This window comes from Emys orbicularis, chromosome 1 (genome assembly GCF_028017835.1).
Source record: "Emys orbicularis isolate rEmyOrb1 chromosome 1, rEmyOrb1.hap1, whole genome shotgun sequence".
Classification (NCBI taxonomy): domain Eukaryota; kingdom Metazoa; phylum Chordata; order Testudines; family Emydidae; genus Emys; species Emys orbicularis.
The window spans coordinates 50,994,933-51,015,714 of NC_088683.1; the positions used below are offsets into that span (position 1 = coordinate 50,994,933).

Here is a 20,782-nt window from a genome sequence, read left to right on the forward strand (position 1 = left end):
ATCTTTCCAAGTGGTTTTAGAGGGCGATTTGGGGGCAATTGTTCATCTTCCCAAGGTGTTTCTCCACAAGACTTCTTTTAGACACTCCTTTTTAACACCTACATGGAGCTTTGGGGAGATGGGGAGATTATTTGGACTGCACTGCCATCAGTCTATGGATGACATGCAGCTCTGTATCTCATTTTTATCACATACAGATAGGGTGGTGGCTTTGCTTTCCCAGTGCTTCATTGAGAATGGAACATAGAGGAGAGAAAAACTGTCTGAAGTTTAATCTCTATGAGACAAAGGTGATGTTAGTGGGTTGGGAAATGATTCTGGGCCTTTTATATCAGTAGTGGAGACTCAGGCCGGGTCTACACTACAGAGTTAGGTTGATGCACGGCAGCTTATGTCACTCTAACTATGTAAATGTCCACACTAAAATTTCACTCCAACCGATGTAATTCGCACACTACACCAACTTAATAACTCCACCTCCATGAGAGCTGTAGAGTCAATGTCAATGTAGTTAGGTCGACGCAGTGTCAGTGTAGACACTGTGTTGCTTACATCGACTTCTTGCTGGCTTTCAGAAGCTGTTCCACAAAGCCCCACACTGACAGTTCAATCCGTGCAAGCAGTCCTGGTGAGGACCTGTGCCATCTATAAAAGGAGCAAAGTGTAGACATGTACAAGTGATGTAATTTCTGTGCAGCTGTATGCTGACATAAGTTAGGTCAACTTAGTTTTGTAGTATAGACATGCCCTCAGGGAGTTTATCCACCCTTTGTTGAGGTGATTGTCACTGCAGAGGTACTTTTGAACCCCCATCTGCTCTTGGGCTCTCATGTGCAATTCATGGTTAATGCATCATTTTTCATCAGCATCTAGTTAGATGCCTGTGATCTTTTTTCTCAGAGTTGGACTTTGTCATTATAACTCATGCCTTTGTGATTAGATGGTGGAGATTTGATTATATCTATATGACAGATGGCTTAACTCTTGAGTTTTAGATGTGTTCTTCAATTTAACTCATCTGTTCATATCATCCATCCCATTCTTTGTCATCTACACATTCTTATTTAATGGCACTGGTATCTGTGATGGGGCAGCGTGCTGCACTCCTGCCTCTTCCATGAACACAGACCACACTGAGATATTCTTGTTTGTAAACACCACCGTGTTGTTTATATATAATGTTTTAATTCCTCCCCAATACATAGCAGTGCCACAATACCTTAACAGACTATATCTCAACTTTCCCCAAAAGGGGTCAACGTGTCTCTGCTCAGAGGAACTCCTGTGTCAGGCTCTCCTAGCCTTCTGTTTCTCTCCTTCTCTTTTCCCCTGAGCACAACTTGCTGTGCCCTTTTACACAGTTTCCCTGTCAATGGGCTAATTGGCTCATTGACTCTCTAACTCCAATGTGGCCTGGTAATTAGGTACACCTCTGCCCAATTAGGCCTTCTCCAGGGCAACCTAATTAGCATTAGTTTCTTTCCCCTTTAATGGGGGTTCTACCAGGCATCTGCCCCTCCTTGCCCTCAGAGTCTTCAACTTGGATCCTATTACAGGGGCTATCCATTCTGCACCCACAAAAATCACATTTGGTGCGTGGGGGTTCTCCCCATAATTCTGTCTCTGCCTGTGGTCATCAAACCAAGAGCAGCCTGTTGAGCTGTTCTCTCCTCCCACCCCCACTTACACCTTCTTTGGTGGTGGGCGGTCATACTTGCCTCTCTGACTCCTGGGCCTCTGTTTCCATCTACTACTCTTGCCACGCTACATTTCTTGCAATATTTATCTGCGGACTGGCCCACCAGATCCAAGATGGCTGCTTTAACCACGTTATAGTCTCTTGCATGCTCATCACCGAAAGCTGTATATGCTGCCTGTGCTTCCTCAGTTAAATAGGCTGCTAGCCAGAAGTCCCACATTGTTCTGGCTCCCACTGTCACCCTTTCAAAAGTAATCAAAAATGCATCAGGGTAGTCTGCCTGTTCCATCTTATCGAGTCCTATCCCCTGTGCCTAGTTTCTCTTTTCCATTGTAGGACTCAGCAATTTAAACTTTGCAGGAATTGTTGCTGAACCTGGATTTGCTCCCATATAAATTCCTGCCGGCTTTTTTGCTGCTCTGCCTGCCAGGCAAGCAAGGACTATTTATCTGTGTGGTGCGATTGTTGGAAGGCCTTCAGTGTCTTCTACAGGTTTCCAGTCCACACAGATACAGGCACAATCCCAGACAAGCCTCCAGGTTGTGACAGGGCAGCATGGTGCACCCCTACCTCTTCCGTGAACACACTACACTGAGATCTTCTTGCTTGTAAACACCACCGTGTAGTTTATTTACAGAGTTTTAATCCCTCCACAAATACATAGCATTGTCTCCACATTTACACACTGTATCTCAACTTCCTGACCCAGTCTCCAAAAGGGGAGGGAGGTAAGGTGTTTCTACTCAGAGGAACCCCCTGCCCTCCACCCTCCCTTTGCCAGGCTTTCCTAGCCTTCTGTTCCTCTCTTTCTCTTTTCCGTCTGAGCACTCCTTCCTGTAACCTTTTATATAGCTTCCCTGTTAGAGGGGCTAATTGGTTTATTGACTATTCCCAATCTGGCCTGGTAATCTGGTGCACCTCTTCTAATTAGGCCTTCTCCAGGAGAACCTAATCAGTACCAATGGTGAGCAGAGTGCTGGCTCGGTGCTAGCCCTCAGCACTCTGTTACATAACATTACAAATTATAACGTATTTACCATTACTACGATATTAATACCTGGTTTTGAATATGTATGCATAGGTGTATGAGAATTTTACTGCAGTTATTTGAACAAATCTCATTTGTTGGACTATTTGTATGTAAGAAAACTATTATTTTATTAATAGTTATTTTCTCCCCGTCATTTCACTAAAACAATAAGACTAATCCCAATAAGGGCCCGATCCAAAGCCCATTGAAGTGAATGGTAACATTCCCATTTGGAAGATTTTGGATTAGGCTGTTGGAAGTTATTGATTTAATCTAGTGTCAGGAGGCCAAATTCTGCATTAATTTACAGTAATGTAATTCAGAGGAGTGCCTAAATATACACCTGGAGCTGATACAAAATCCACTGTCATAGTTCAGTTATAGTATGACTGCAACACAGACATTGCAAACTTAAAACTATAATAAATACTTCAGTATTCTTTGGTTCACTACTCAGGAATGAAATAAAGGTGCTTAAGATGGGAATGTGCTTAGCTTTCAAATCCTACATATTAAACGTAGCTTGTTCTTGAGTAATACTCAAGTGAATTCCGAACAGTCTTTAAAATTTATTTGCATTGAGAGATCAAATATTTAAGCGGATTTTCAAAACTGATTTGGCGTGGTGATTTCTAACTGTGTTTAGGAACGTTCAGTGCTCTGAAGTGTTAGTCTTCTGATAAGGCGCTTTGAAGTACACAGGTGGTATTATTTGTATGTGTGCAACATGTGCAATGGTAGATTCATTCTACCACTGGTTATTAGGAGAATTTGCAGTGAACTGGAATCTCAAGTGGAAAATCTTTAAAATTAAAGAGATTTCTTCCCCCTAGAAGATAAAGCTTCTTTGTAATTAGATACATAAAATGACTCACGAAAGAATGTAGTAACACTAGCATGGGACACATAAGCATTAAACAAATCTTTACCAAAGTACCTTAGTCCCAAGCATCTTGCAATGAGGTACATGCCCAACCCTAGGGAAGGTACAGAAATAGTTAATTAGGGGCTCAGGAACGTAAAGGGAAGGCAAGGGAAATCTAGAGGAGACATCCTGAGGGGAAGAGGTAGAAGAACTGGAAGTGTTTTCCCAGCCCAATCCCATGGTCAAGATGCAAGAAAGAACTGGGACAATGAAGGTCTATACAGTTTAAAAGAGACTTTGTATATTAAGGACAGTTTACTTTTCCCCCAACTAAAACAAACTGTCTTTGCTCTTTTCATCTACCTTTTTTAAATTTTTTGGACCAGACTGACAAAAGCCCCAGCCCTAGCTCGTTGTACATTGGCCACGGGTGGAGAAATGCTGTGCACAGTAGTTGTGTATGCCATAAAATGGCAGAATACAATACTCGGCATCTTTTCTTCTCGTTTTCCCTGTCTTATTGTCTGTGGGGCTGGCTTGAGTCACATTTGTACACAGCTTTTTTTCACATGGACACACAACAGTGTTTAATTGTAAGTCGGGTGCAGGGATAGTGAGTGATGAAGGGTTGATTATATGGGATTGGAGTCTAAACTGTTCATTTCTAGATTTCCAGAACTGGGTTTTATTTTAAAAGGTTTTAGAATTATTCAAAGAAAGGTTAATATCTTGGGGTGCTAGCAGGAATCCATAGAAACACTCTTTCAACCTTCACTCCCTTTTAACACGTTTTGTTTTGTTTTCAAGTATCATATCACATTTCACAAAGGAAGGAACAATACAATATCATGTACAGCCAGACATGGTAGAGCTGAATCAAGGCCATTAGAGTTTCTGGTCTATCCTTGTAACTTTGCAAGATTTGCCACAACAGCATGTTCTCCAGTGTTCTGTTCACTCCTATTTTAAATGCAATCGGGCCTTAACCTCTTTATATTGTTAAAGCATAAACAATCTGAAATATTAATTCTGAGTTCAATGGTGTGGTTAAATTTTCACTGGGGACTAGGTAAAGACCAGCAAAGTTCTTTTCCCTTTCAACTTACCTCATGTTTGAAGTGTAGCTGCAGTAATCTTGTTATTGGAAAATAGGCTACAGTATTATTTCAAAATCAGACACCAAGAGCCATATTCTGCCATCACTCAACATACAAAACTCACATTGGCTTCTATCAAAGTTCTGCATGTGGAACAATGGCAGGCTTTGACCCTTAACCTTTAATTTTATTTAATACAAGATAATGCAAATTCTGCTTTAGATGCATATATGCAGCTCACACTGAAGAACATGAGACATGAATATGCATCTGATAGAGAATTTTGCTCTTAGCATTTACATATGCTTTTTACCTTTTAAGCTTGTAACATATTGTGATTTCCCCCCCCCCCCCTATTTTTTCCTTTGTTTCCTTAAGCTGTCCAGTAGCATTTTGGATATATACAACAGGGACCAAGGATTGTCACCTTCTAATATGGGTCTTACAAATGCTTCCTGCCCATCTTCTCTACCAGTAAAAAGGGAAATCACAGGTAATATAGCTCTGGGATTTTGGCATGTAATAATTTAGGAGGCAGTGATGTTTGTTTTAAAAGTTCAGTGAACCTTACCAATAAAATATTTGTGAAATACATAGTATTTTTTGCTTAAGAATTTGCAAAGTGTATGCTCTTTCCTTTAAGGAGTTGAGCAAAGAGCAAGGGAAATGTTTACACTGTGTCCTCTACTTTAGCAACTCCGAAACAATGTGTACTCTGTCATCTTTATGAACATCATGCTTCTAGTAAACCTAATTATTTTAGGAAACATAGAGGATTCTTCCACATTTTGGCTCCTAATCAATAGCATAAATAAATTATTGCCCATTAAATTTGTTCCAGGATTGAACAAATGGCTCTTTTAAAAGCTTACAATAAGTCTATTCAAGGAGAATCTATATTAATGGATTAAGAACTTTAAAAGTTACATTCAGTTAATCCGAAGAATGCTAACAACCATGTACAGTTTATTAGTGTCACTCAAAAGAAACAGTGAGTTTGTTCAATATGAATATCTGATTAACTCTTGCATTATGGGATATACAAATCCAGATTCACATTAGTTTATTGTAAAGGTTGGGGGTGGGGGTTCCTCCTACCGTAAAGTACAGCAACTTGGAGAAAAAAGTACTAAATGTAATGTTCTTTCTTGGCACTTCTAATTTTTTTAATTAAATTGCATGTTCAATAAAGTCTTAAGAAACCTGTCAGATGCACTTGAAAATGCAATACTGGTCAAATGCACAGTCTTCTTTAGTAATGTGGGAATTGATAAAAATGCTAAAGTTGTTGCCTATAAATGTTGTCTTAATGAAAAGAGGACCTGTAGCAGGGAGAAAGTAGTAGAACTATGACCCAAGGCTGTTTTAATATATGTTACTTTCTGTCATAAGCAGATACACGAGCAATGGCAAAGGAGAGGCAAAAAAAGGACAACCACAACCTCAGTGAGTATATGTTCTACTTCTATATCATTACATGTTGTGTACAGAGAGAACAGAAATGGAGTGTGCTAGCTATCAGTTATCTGCTGTTATCCAAAACTAACAGAAAGGATCTGTTTCTGGAGGGAAGACACAAAAGAACTCCACAAATACATTGCTTTCTTCCCTGAGACGATAAAATAATACTATGCACTTGTTTAACATTTTTAACCTTTGATGTACTTTACATATTTTCATGAATTAATTCTTACAGCATATACTTATAAATAAAAACTTATAATAAATTATATTATAGTAGTGATTTAAGGTGGCAACCAAGATTGAGGCTCCATTTTTCTAGGCGCTGTACAAATAAATAGCAAGAGATAGTCCCGGCCTCAAAGAACCTACAGTCCAAACAAAGACGGGCAAAGGGTGGGAGGGGACACAGAGATAAAGTGACTTGCCCAAGGTCACACAGTGAGCTGGTGACAAAGCTGGAATGAGAAACATGGTCTGCCGACTCCCAGTATGATACACTGTCCACTAGACCATACTGCTTTCCTTACTTCTGTGAATTATGTATGTATTATTATCCCCATTTTACAGAATAGGAAACTGAGACCCAACTATTCAATGACTTCCCAATTCTGTGGTCAGCATCAGACTAGGATTAGATCTCAGGAGTTCTTATCTCTCCATCTGCTCAGATAACTTTTGACATAGGTTAAGCAGGATACTTCCTGGCATGGTACTGGGAGTGTAGTATCACCCACCCACCCATGCAAGCTACTCTTCACTTGCTGTAGAGTACTTTTTGCTCACTTAGCCTCCCCCCCTCCAGAAGGTATCCTTGTTTCCACCCAGATGTTTGTGGATGGGGCCTTTGGCTTACAAACACACCCTGGAAATCTTTCTGATGGCAGCTGTGGCATCCTTTTTGAAGCCCTGCAGCAGCCACTGCCTGTTTCAGATGATTGGCCAGAAATGGAGTTCCTTCTGAAGGAGGAAAAGACACAGGTAGGAAACTCCAGGTGTTGCTGAGTTGTTTGGATTAATGAGAGGGAGGAAAGAGAGGAGCAAGCATACATTACGGGTGCCAAATCTTGTCTTTGCTTAGTTTGCTCCCTCTGACTGCTAAACCATAATCACCACATGCAAATTAGCTAATTAGGCATCTCAGTGGGTGAGAAGGATGCATTTAATTGTACACAATATTGGAGGCTGGGTTGAAGCCTAGCTATATGTCATGACTACAATATTCAGCCATGGGGCATGTTTCACATTGCTTTGGTTCTGTGTGTACACTTTAGAGCTTAGACTCTATCTGGAGGCTAACCCTACTATCTGTTTGCTTGTACATATTAAGGCATTGAATATAAAGGTTTTGCTGGTGTGATTTAAAAAATAACCCTTTAAAGTAAGCTCTTTTATGAGGATCATATTTTTTAGAGATGGTCTGAAGAGGATTTGAACTACACTAGCATTCAGATACCAGGCACAATTAAAGTTCACATTTTGTAATTATGATCAAAATTTTGCAAGTACATCTGAAAAGGAACTGGAAAAATAGGCTGCATAAATTTCTGGAACCAAAATCATGGAGATAGGTTTGGATCTCAGAAATCAACTCTAATCTATATGAAACTTTAAGATTTTGGACGGGTCCCTATGGTTTTTAAGTTTGTTTGTTTTTAAAATAAATGTTGAAGCTTGTTAGGTGTTTCATGCTACACCAGATCAACAGTCACATCTTAGCAGGTGCCATAATGGAAGGAGTAGTGGTTGATAACTAAACAAAACACTGCATAAAGCTATCTCAAAAATAAATTCCATGTGTTCACTTTGGAACAAAATGCTCTATCTCCTTGTCCTTATAATACAGACATGCTGATGATATAACTAGTTTCCCCAGTAATGCACACTCCCATTGGCAACACATAAAAGGGAGAATACACCCTTTCCTGGGTAAAATTATTAACCAGTAGACTAGACATCCTATTTATGTCTGTCTGTCTTATTGTTTCAAAAGAATTAATAAGGTGAGGGAGTGTAAGTTGCCTGATGCTTTGACCCAGATACTTGGCTTAAGCGGCCAGGTACATTTTCAGAGTCTCATCTCTTAGAAGGTGGCAGACATTCCCAGAACCGTACCGTTGGCTTGTCTACACAGTGGGCTAACATGCTTTATTCAGGAGTGTTTTCTAAAGCTCACTAAGGTATTGCTCATTAATTAGCCCACATAGACCCCGCTAGTGCACTTTAATGTAGTGTCGTTTGAAACAATAAAGTGCACTAGGGTAACTTTAGTGCTCACCACTAGGGTGTCCATGGACCAATTAATGTGCAACACAGTGTGCTTTAGAAATCATACCTCCATAGATTACATTACCCCATTGGGTAGACACGCCTTCATTGTGTAGGTAACTGGAGGAAAGTGGTTTGGAAAGCAAGGGTGGATTCCCTAGATTGGTGAGGGGGGAGGGAGGGAAAGAAGAAGGAGAAAGGTGACAAGACTGTTGATTGAGGGAGACTCTCATATATCTTGCTGGACAGCAATGCTATGAGGACGAAAGGACCTGAGTAGTCAGAGAGAGGGGAGAGCTTTTAAGGGATCAAAGCTGTTTACTTTTCTTTTTTCCCCCTCTGTAACTAAACTGAGAATGTCTTTATCTAGCTCATCTTATGAGTAGTGTAAATCTAGATATGTTAAGCAAACTGCTTGTTTTGTTTTCATTTCATCTTCTCTTTGTTTCTGATAAATCTTGGTTTAAGATTGCTGTTGTGTGGGTAAGTTTTATAGACATAACTAAGGAGAGGTGCTGAAGGGTAAAAACTTTCTGGAATGCAACCTTTACTCCGTCTCTATTGAGGGGCATGGTCAGAGATGTCCTCTTCCAGTGATTCACATGGCTATCAGTCTGCAGCAGGTGAACACAAAGGGAGAAGCTGAAGCACTTACCAGGAAACAAGAGTTGGTCGGGCTGTTGGTCACAATCCATAAAGGGAGTTTTTGACTGATTAAGGACTGTGGGATCCCATAATATTCCTATTGAAGTCAATGGCAAAAAATGGCTCTCAGTATTGAGTCCTACATAGGAAGAATTTGGGAAATGAAAAGTTAAGTATGACCTTATAAGCAATATGAGCCCAATTCATTCCTAGGATTGTGGGCCCACAATGGAGGCAAGTGCACCAGCTACTTTGAGGACCAGAAATGGCCATTACAGGCAGGAGAATGGATGTGGACAGGGGACAATCACAGGCACCTAGTACATGTGATACTGGGGTTTCTATGGAACCCCAGCCATAGTAAATGGTGGCAACCTTAACCCCATCTGCCCTGAAGTAGTGCCCCTGCAGGGAGAACTGCCCCTGTGGGTGGAGGGATATGAATTTGCTCCCTTCTGGACCACAGTGGTAAGTCAGTTGCATTAAAAATCAAAGCAAACCTACATTACTAAGACCCTGAGACAAGTAGGCAAAGGGATGTTGAGCTATAAAGGTTTTGAATTTGACTTGGTAACTTATTATTTCTAAGCTAACTTCAGGATTAATTCTATCATTGTAAATCAGAATGTATTGCACTGGTCCTTATATTGGTCTGCTGTTTTTAACTAATTAAAATGTTTCATTAGGCCTTTTCCAAAGAATGTTTCATAATGAAAAATAGTAAATTGTTATTTTTTTTTAAACAGTTGAAAGAAGAAGAAGGTATAATATTAATTACCGAATCAAGGAGCTTGGCACGCTTATTCCAAAATCTAATGATCCGTGAGTTCAACAGTCATTTCTATAATAATGTCTATAGTATAAATATAGAGGGGAAGGAGCAATAAGATAACCATGAAAATGGCTAATAGGATACAGAGACTTTCACTTCTAGGTCACTAGTTCAAATCCAGCCCAGCTGGTCAGATAGGTAGCAAAAATCATTAACCTCTGATGGCTGTAATGAAAAGAGTTGGTGGTCTTATTGCATTTCCTCAGACAGAAGTTTCCACACCACAAAAACTACCATTACATCTGGGAATAATTGCTATGCCTGTTTGGAGTCTCACCAGAGAGGCCCTGGGTAGAATGATAATGGAGAATGAACCTTCTCATCCCTAGAAATGGTCCCTTTAATGGGATGAAGCAGCATGTGCACTGCTGCTACCTGCTCTTTAGATAAACAGAATAATTCAGTCTCTAAGGCTGTTGATTTGGCACCTTTCATAAAAAAACTACATTCACTGAAAAAAGAAGCTGAAAGTCAAGGGAAAATCAGGTACTTTGAACTGGTACAAAAATGGCTATAATTTTTATACCAATGTATAAATAAATGTACGGTAACTCAAATTTTATGCTGCTAAACCCTACTGCATTCTCTTAATGTTTATATTTTCATCATCCCTTTTAATTTATTTGTAAGAAAATAGTTTGTGTTGTCAACAGTTCTGTTTAATAGATAGTATCTAAAGATTAGCTTTTGGAAAGTCTTTGCAATCAGCGTGGCCTATTAAAAGAGTCGACTTTAACACTTTTAACATAGAAACTTTCAAAACTCTTCAGTAAATAAAATGGGAGGAGGGAAGACACACCATAGTAAAGCCTATTGTAGGATTAGCAAGAACAATTCAGTAAGTTATTTAAAGCCTAGACTTTTAGCTTTGGATTTTTCATGTCACTCAGTGAAGCCTAAAAAGTATGCACCAGTATGATTGTGACTTGGATATAATTGGTTATACAAATATTGTGGGTTTCATTTGTTCGTCAGTTGCGGCTTTGTGATGCTCAGAATAAAATTTTCTGTTGACACTTCAGCCTTTTTTCCTCAGGGCTAAGAAGTTTTTTTTATTAAATTAAGGATTTTTATAATACTAATAAAGCTGTGTGAGACTTACATAAGTATAAGCGTGGCATGACAAGCCACTTTGAGTGAAATCGCCAGTGAGAAAGTTAACACAGTCACAGTCCTTTCAAGGGAATGACATTTTCACAAGCTCAGCTTGTTCTCTGGCATCAACCCAAAATGGATAAAATGGGCATATTGTTGTTGATGCTACTAATACAATGATGGGTGTACCAATTCAGATAAAGTAAGACCCACCCTAAGCCCCCAAAGAAGATTTTGTTCACATCAGATGTCCTGTATAGACACATTGGTAATATTGGATTTAATTTTAGTGTTATATCGGACAGTACTTTAGACCATTTAAATAAAGAATTGTGAGGAAAGATTACTCTGAGAAACAGTGGATGGCGCTGTTGGTTTGCAGCTATGAAGTGCAAGTCTTGAACTGTGATTAGAAATGGGCGAGAGCTGCAAACTCCAGATATGAATCAACATTTTTCAAAAGTATGTAGGGGTGTTTGGGTTGAATATTTTGGTTTGGATTCAAGTCTTGTTTTGATATTTCATACATTATACTGATCTCCTGTTAAAACACATACATTGGCCTTAAATCTGTTGTGGTGCTTCCACAAACACATGATGGATTTAAACTCATGTCACTCAGTGAAGCCTAGAGAGTATGCACCTGTATTTTGGTGACGTTGCTTTACAGTTTTTTGGGAAAAAATAATGAACATGTCACATTTTTGTTTCTTTCGGTACTTGCCTGGTTAGACGACGTGACAGTCACAAAATGACCAATGGATTTGGGTGCCTCCATTTTTAAGTTCCCAAGTTGAGGCACTTTGAAGGGGCCTGATTTTCAGAGGGCATGTGCTCAGTACTTTCTGAAAATCAGGCCCCTTTAAAGTGTCTCAACTTAGTTAAGCATCCCAAAATTGAGGCATCCACAATCACTTTTGAAAATGTAGCAAATATAATATATTATGTATATACATATAGGCCATACTCTAACTTTACTACTGTCTGGTCAGATTAAAATGCTTCAACGAATTAATGTATATGAAGTTCCCTTTATTTGTAATCACAAATTATCCTGTGCCTTGAGCCCATCACATCTATCAATTACTGCTTCCTGGCATGGTACGTCACCAACTCCCTACACCCACTATTGAGGCTCTTGTTCTGCCTACCATCCACCTTCCTCTTCTCTCAGTCAGCCCTCTTTCTTTAAAACACACTGCTTTATACTATCAGTCTGTAACTTTCCTCAAATTCAATATTGTCACCATATTTACTAATTTTAAAAGATGTTTCTGACGCTGGGGACTTGGTTGCAAGGGGAAAAGCTTGGATGATAGTTGGACTAATAACAGTGAAGCAAATCATCCTTAGCATTGGAAGAACAATGCAACTGAGGCAGAGTGATTAGCATGCCTATCCTGGATGGCTGCCTTTGAGAAGATCACATTCAAAATCAGGATCAAAAAGGATATTTATAGAGGCCTCTTATGAGGAGGACATGTCTAGTGGGGTTCTGCAAGGGTCTGTCCTGGGTCTGGTACTAGTCAATGTTTTCATTAATGTCTTGGATAATAGAGTGGATTGTATACTTATAAAATTTGTGGATGACACCAAACTGGGTGGGATTGCTAGCATTTTGGAGGACAGCTTTAGAATTCAAAATGACCTTGACAAATTGGAGGACTGGTCTGAAATCAACAGGATGAAAGTCAGTAAAGACAAGTGCATAGTACTACACTTAGAAAGGGGGAAAAAACAGATGCATAGCTACAAAATTGGGAATAACAGGCTTGGTGGAAGTACTGTTGAAAAGGATCTGGGGGTTACAGTGGATCACAAATTGAATATGAGCCAACAGTGTGATACAGTTGCAAAAAAGGCTAATATTCTGGGGTGTATTAACAGGAGTGTCATATGTAAGACATGGGAAGTAATTGTCTCACTCTAATCAGCACTAGTGAGGCGTTAGTTGGAGTATTGTATCCGTTCTGGGCACCATGCTGTAGGAAAGATGTGGACAAATTGGAGAGAGTCCAAAGGACAGCAACAAAAATGATGAAAGGTTTAGCAAACCTGCCCTGTGAGGAAAGGTTAAAAAAACTGGGCATGTTTTAGTCTTGAGAAAAGAAGACTGGGAAGAGTGTGTGTGTGCGGGGGGGGCTGATAAGTCTTCAACTATGTTAAGGGCTGTTATTCAGAGGACTATGATCAATTGTTCTTCATGTCATCTGAAGGTAGGACAAGCAGTAATGGGCTTAATCTGCAGCAAGGGAGATTAAGGTTAGACATTAGGAAAATCTTTTGAACTCTAAGGATATCTAAGCACTGGAATAGTCTTCCAAAGCAGATTGTGGAATCCTCATCACTGAAGGTGTTTAAGAATAGGTTAGACAAACACCTTCAGGGAATGGTCTAGGTTTACTTGGTCCTGAGTCAGTGCAGAGGGCTGGACTAGATCACCTTTGGAGGTCCCTTCCAGCCCTACATGTCTATGATTCTATGATGTACCTTTACAGGGCAGATTTTGCTTCTTAGAAGTGTTTATATCTCACTTTTATTTTCTTGTGTCTTTGCTGAACTTCTTTTGATCCAGTTGAACTTCAGGGGGGACTCACTTCTGACTGCACTGCAATCCCTTTTCTTCTTTTTAGTTTAGGGGCATGGATTATGTTGCTTAATGGAATAGATGTTTTGAATTTGCTTTATCAGTGGGAGAAAACTTGAGGTGGGAATGTTGTCTCTATTAAGTTACAAAATACTTTGTCTTTTTAGTTTAATTTTAAGTGCTTAGATATCCAAGTGATGGGTACTTTCAAAATGCAAAACTATTAACAGGTAAGCAAAATCATTTAAAAATAAAACTGGATAAAAACACAACCAAACGTTGATATTTTGCTGAAAATTCAAAACCAGTGCATTTAAATATATGTATTTTTTCCATTTTCCTTTTCATGTGTCTCAGCACTTCCAAGTTCCAGTTCTGATTCGTTAAACCAGGCTCCAGCTGGAACCTGGAAGTGCCAAAATACTAACTGTCTCTCTCATGGTATCTCCAGTGAAACTGAAGAAGAAATGGAAAGAATATTTCTTATCCCAGAGCTGTGAGCCGCAGCAGCGGCAGGAGCTGGACTCCTGCCCCTCCTTCCCTGCGGCAGCAGGGCTCGGGTTTTCATCCCCCCGTCAGCCCTAATTTGTCACCGTTATTTTTAGTAAAAGTCAAGGACAGATCACAGGCTCCTGTGAATTTTTGTTTATTGCCCATAACCTGTGCCTAACTTTTACTAAAAATAAAAGTGACAAAATCTTAACCATACACATAATATAATAGTCTGGGGTCAGATTATTGTTACAGTAGCACATAGATGCCATGGGCAGTACTGAGGTTTCACTGTGATGGACTAACATAGGAAGACACAGTAGGGCTGGATTAAGGGGCAGGTGACCCAAGCGACCATCTGGGGTGCTGGGCTTGGGAAGCACCGGGCTTGGGGTGCTGGTTTTCGTTGTTAGTGACAAAAGGGAAAATTAGAATGTTTGAAGTAAATGTTTCAGGTATTCCGTATGCGGATTCATTTTTCACTATCCTCCTAGAACGTTCTGGATCTTTGTAGAATCTCATGGTACCTACCAGACTTTCTGAGAACTACATTTTCCTCAAACCTCCTAGAATGTTGTCAGCCATGCCCTCACGGGTAAATAAGGGACAGGGTGTTGCCAGTCAGTCAGTGAGATATAAGAACAAACTGAAGTGAAAGCCCAGCTGTGATATTGGGAACCTTGTTTTATTGTGTAAGTGTGAAAGTGTACTTGTGTTTTAAGACTTGAACAGTGAAGTAGTTACTAATAGTTTGGCTTTCTGGGGCTCATCAGGTAAGTTGTCCACTTAACATAATGGTAATTTCCTCAATTTGGTAGAACTCCATGGAAATACAATGTCATGCATGAGCACCTACGTCAAGTAGTTTGTAAAAAACCTATGGACCATTACTGCAGCAAAACAATTCAAAATGAACTGATTGACCTTATGGCAAGGATGGTGCTTGATAACATATTGATGCAGCTTGGCAAAGTGAAGTACTATGCCATAATAATGGACTGCACTCGTGACATTAGTCACAGTGAAAAGATGTCATTTACAGTAAGATTTGTTGACAATGAGGATGGCTGTATCCAAGTAAAAACACTTTATCTGTTTCCAGTCTGTGGACAACTCTACTTGAAGAGGCCTAACAGAACTGTTTATGAACATTTTGAATGAGAGTAAAATAAAGCTTCGAACTGCTGCAGCCAAGGCTACGACAATGGCACTAAAATGAAGGGAAGAAACAGGGTTGTCCAGGCAAGGACCCTTGCACTGAATCCAAGAGCTTTCTTCATGCCTTTTGGATGCCATTTCCTCACCCTGGTTGTGTCAGATGCAGTGTCGTCTTCTTTAGATTCAGTATCTTCAGATTACAGCAAAGGATATACCTCCTGTTTTCAGCATCAACTATTAGGTAGAAAATCCTCATGAACAATGTTACAAATCTGACTGTGAAGCCACTAAGTGACACTCACTGGGAGAGCTTTATTGTCAGCATAAGGCCAGTGAGGAACCAAGCGACTGAGGTTTACGAAGCCCTGATGGAATTGGCACAGTCAAGTAAAGCCAAGGCCGGAATCTGACACGAGATGCACAGCCTGGCAAACTAGAACACTGATTTCAAATTTCTGGTCTCAATTGTGGTTTGCCATGATCTCCTGTTCTAAGTAAACATTATAAGCAAGGTATTACGAACTCAGTCGATGGACATCGCGACTGCTACTACTTTGATGAGACGCTGCCTTGCTTTCGTTGTAGCCTACAGAGACAATGGATTTGAAGATACCATCACTGCTGCCAAAGAAATGGCAGAAAACTTAGGAGTTGAATGTGGCTTCAAGGAAACTTGTATTCCTCAGAAGAAGAGACAGTTTGGCTATGAGGGCAGAGATGAGGTGATGGGAAACTAGGAAGAGGGAGTATTTTTGCTCACTTGTTGACACCGCTGGAGTGTCCATCGAAGAAAGGTTCGGACAAATGAAGCACCACAAAAAGACCTGGGTGGTTTTGTATGACCTTAGTAAGCTGCTGGTGGACAGGAAAACACTCTTGAATAATTGTACTGACCTTCACCGGACGCTGACACATGGGGAATGTTCGGACATCAATGATAAAGACCTATACGTCGAATTAGACAACATCTGTTACATTTTGCCACATGGGAAGCATTCTCCACTCCAAGTTCTCCGGTTCATTCATGATGCAGAGCTGAAGGACAACTTTCCTACTGTGTGGATAGCTTTGAGGATTCTGCTCATGCTGCCAGTCACAGCCACGAGTGATGAGCACAGCTTTTCAAAGCTCAGGCTCATTAAAACTTATCTTCGATCGATGATGGTCAATAAGATGTTGACATTACTTGCTATTTTATCACTTGAAAATTCCATTGGCTAGTCTTTGGATCTCTCTGATGCTGTGCTTCAGTTTGTGCGGGCAAAGGCAAGAAAAGCGACCTTTTGAACTAAAACACTAGGGCAGTGTTTCTCAAACTGAGGTTGCCGCTTGTGTAGGGAAAGCCCCTGGCGGGCCGGGCCGTCTTGTTTACCTGCCCCGTCCGCAGGTCCAGCTGATTGCGGCTCCCACGGGACGAGGTTCACTGCTCCAGGCCAATGGGAGCTGCTGGAAGCGTACGGGCCGAGGGACTTACGTGAGAAACACTGGACTAGGGTTAACCTTCTAAGGCTGTCACCTACTGTAACACTATTTAATACTGGTCCACCCAATGTTGGTGCACAGTTCAATTTCTTTGTTAGTACATTTCAGTTATTCTTAAAATTAAAAAGTTTCTATAAACTTAGAGGAAATGATTTTTTTATTTGCTTATATATGGCATGAATAAATACAGATTTATACAGATCCTAGCATGCAGATTTATTGTCTTATATGACAGGGAAAACCTTGCATGCAAATGGTGTATCAAAATTGTGAAATGGGCTATATATTACATATGCAATAAAAATAAGGTATTCAAAAGTTTAATAAATGGAAGGGGAGCACTGAAGATGCTCCTCACATGGGGCGCCATTAGGTCTAGGGCCGGCCCTGGACACAGTCCTTATTGTGAAGAGTTTACAGTCTGAGGTCGTAGTCCTGCAAGCGCTTATTGAGCTTAAGTGACCTGCTCTTGTGTCTGGAGTTACATATGTAAGTATTTACAAGACTTGGGCCTAATTTAAGACATTACATTAGTATGACAAGCAATAGAAAAGAATGGGGAAAGAGGACAAGAATAACAAGTAAGGTCTGAAGGTCTACAGGCTAGTTATATGCACAATTTGATGATTCTGAATTATTTAAAATGTAGCCGTTTTTAAACATTGTTTTAAAATATTATTTACAAAATCAATCAAATAAATAACAACTAACATCAACTGCTTGACTTTGCAGATTCTCAGATGAGTTTGCAGCACTGGTAGCTAGAAAATCACAATTCTCTCTGTAAACGGAGCGAGGTTGATATAGAAATTACTGGGAGACAATAAACATGGAATTCCACAATGCCACTTTCAGTCACTTTTCACTTAACTTTAACTGCATTTCAACTTCAAATTTCGAAGTTTTGAAGAACAGGAAATTGTTATGGGAATTGCTAAATTATACTGATGTTATTTTTTTTTTTTAAGTGACAATATTTTTCAGATTCTATGATTTTTTCCTCTTAATGTTGAGGAACTCAGCTCTCAAGGAAGTGAAGGCCAAGTACTAACTAGAGCTAGGCATACTGCAGGTAATTGTTACGCAAGCTGTGAGGTGGCTGCCTTATGCTGCACTGCCAGCAGAAGTTGGTGCTAACGTGGGCATAGCTGTCCCAGGAAATCACACCAGTGGAAGGGGAACCTCTGTGATGTAGAGCCAGCACAGAAGCTCTTTCATCATCTCTCCTCTGCTGCTGACATAAATAAGTATGGATGGAGCAAAGGGCCTATGGATGGCGCTGTCATACACCAGCTGATCCAAAACCAATCCTTTGCTGTTGCATGCCTTTCCCCTCCCTGCATAGGTCCTAGTATATGAGGGAACTTCTGTCTCTATTTCATGCACTGGAAGGATTAGCTATAATACTCTTATTTCATAAGACATCCCACCATATATTTGCCAATTAGGAGGAATTTTGTACTTACTATCAGGTATTGAATAATACGCTTGTTGGATATCACACTTAAGAAATTGTGACTGTCGTTCAGTCCAGAACTTCCAGACTTAAAAGCAAGGATTCAAATTTCTTTACTAAAGTGATATCAGAAGGGTTGCAAGCTTTTCATCAGAGTTCACACTGGTGGGCAAGCCCCTCAAGTTTGTTAACGTCACCTTATGAACTGTCTAGCATTTGTGCCTTAACGCTTGTGAACCATGTAGCAGTTGACTATTTCCATTGTAAATCTGAATGTAGCAATTAGACTCTCAGTGAAGATCTAACTTAAAGAAAGAGATAAAAATAGCACCATTATATCAGTAGAAATGTCCAGCCAGCACAATTAGGAAATGTAAATAATATTCAGAATATGATATTAAGGTTACTAACATTATTCTGTAAAAAAAAAAAAAAGATTTCCAGTTGTTGATTAGTGGGTTCAAAACACAGTCTATAACACATGATTTATTCTAATGTCTAGGAGGAATATACACTGAAAAAACTTTGTTGTCAAAATTTGCCTGTTTTTGACTAACAACACTTGTGTGAAACTGTTGCAAAAAATATTGGAGTTTTGTATGAATTATTTTTCCACTGTGAGGATGACTCTGTCTTAATCATTTCTAATTTGTTGAACATTGAAGTATCTTGGCACCTAATTTTGCAGCATTATATTCTTTATTTTCAAGCTGAGCGAGTTGGTTGTGAGTGGTCACATGGTATTGTTCTGGTTCCTTGATAGGATAGGCTGACCTTATGTGGATAGGATGATTGGCAAAACCCATTTTGGATGTATTTCTCTGAAGAATATGCTATAAGTATTCTTATTTCGGTATCACTTTGCAAAATTGCCATGAAAATTTACCAAATCAGGCACAAGATCTAGTCACTCACTCTTTTCCTTGAAAATAGAGAAAATATAAATGATATTTTAGTCACCACAAGTTAGTGGGTGAGTACAGTTTTCCAAGGCTGTCTCTGAAATAGTCGAAAGAAGTCTCATTCTGTGCTCTTTTGGTGCCTACAGTCCAAAAATCAATGGGAACTGATTATTGATTTGTTTTAAAATTTATATTTCATTTTCACCATTTACAGAGCATATACGAGTATACATTAATGGCCCTGATCCTGCAAAGCAGCCTATATGGGGGTTACCTCTTACCCCACCTTCAGATCCCAATTTACTACATCCAATCAGTGTCAGAGTTCATGGCAACAGCACTAGTACTGCCCCTCTCTGGTCCACCAAAGGCACCCACTTGTGACTCCCTGGCTGTCATGTCTCTTGGGAAGATACATGCGTCTCACTCCCTCCTGACCAGGGTATTTCCAGGTGACACCGTTCCTTGCCTGCTCTGTGAATTCCCCAGCAAGTCAGACTGCCTGAGCAGGCCTGCTTTGCTTTTCTCCTCATAGGCTTTAATCAGTGTAATTGCCCATAGTTATAAGGTACTACACACATTTTCCTAATCAAGCCATTTATTCTTAAGGTGAACACATTATAGAGAAAATATTTTTAAACAATAAAGAAACCTACACACATGCTTATCAGAGCTCATTGCAACTCCAGCAAGGGTTCTGGTAGGAGACAGTCCTTCAAACCCCACCAAGGGGGTTTTCTGTGGTTCATACAAGTTACAAGTTCATAACCACCTTCGCTCAGAACGAGTACACTCATGAATGTATGAGCCACCCCTGTATACAGATTGGGCCTCTGATCTTGTCCTCATGTAACAGGCGATCAGCGGACAAAGGTCCCCATCTCAGGGGCTGGGCAATGCTTCAAAAGGCTGAGTTCTTACATAACCAGAGGTATATTAGTATATACCACCCCTTAGAGATTTCGTGGGAGACCCCACTTTAAAAGTTCATATTTGTCTGGTCCATTGTTTCAAATAGTCCTTGGAAGCTCATAATACTTCCCAGGGTTTACATTAGCCATGTTTCCCTACTAGAAATGTTACATACAATCCCACAATAATATGTAATCATTTGCATATTTAATACAATGAGCTCCTAAAACTTAATTCAATAAGGTTTGTTCAGAATATTACAGGAAATTATCATATCTGTCACAATCAGCTATTACATGTACAGGACCCGGGGCCATGTGAGTTCTTTCCTCTGTATGGACTCCTACAGGCATTCTGTCTGAAATTGGTGACATGGATTTGCTAAAATCATGCAGGCTGTACCCATACCTGTATTATAAGATTTAGAACTAAATCAAAAAATCTGCATGCTTCATAAACCTCCCCCCCCCTTTTTTTTTTCAAGGCCACAGATCCACAAAGTCCTTGAGTGCAATGTTAACTTTAAGCACATTGACTTTAATGGGACTACTTGTGTGCTTACAATTAAGCATGTGCTTAAGATCTTTGTTTGATCAGTCCCACAGTCAGTCTGATCCTTGGAGAAGAAGTATTTTTCTTCTGGGATGTATTTTTATTTGTGCTGCTTAACCAGCTATATATTGTTTCAAGTGTGGTCAAAGGGTTTGATTGTGATTGCTAAACTATAATTTGTCTGCTTCACCATCAATGAGGACCAGCATTCAGCCCAGACCATTTTTTTCCCGACAAGCATAAAAGCTA

General features: G+C 39.9%; 1 protein-coding gene across 1 annotated transcript in view; it reads left to right on the forward strand.

Moving 5' to 3' along the window:
* The window catches only part of TFEC (transcription factor EC), a 137,241-nt gene that overhangs the window by 114,572 nt on the left and 1,887 nt on the right, over window positions 1–20,782 (forward strand). Inside the window, exons 4-6 of the mRNA XM_065404856.1 lie at window positions 5,070–5,184; window positions 6,084–6,137; window positions 9,812–9,887. Coding sequence (XP_065260928.1) covers window positions 5,070–5,184; window positions 6,084–6,137; window positions 9,812–9,887 — 245 coding nt within the window. The remainder of the gene's footprint in view (window positions 1–5,069; window positions 5,185–6,083; window positions 6,138–9,811; window positions 9,888–20,782) is intronic.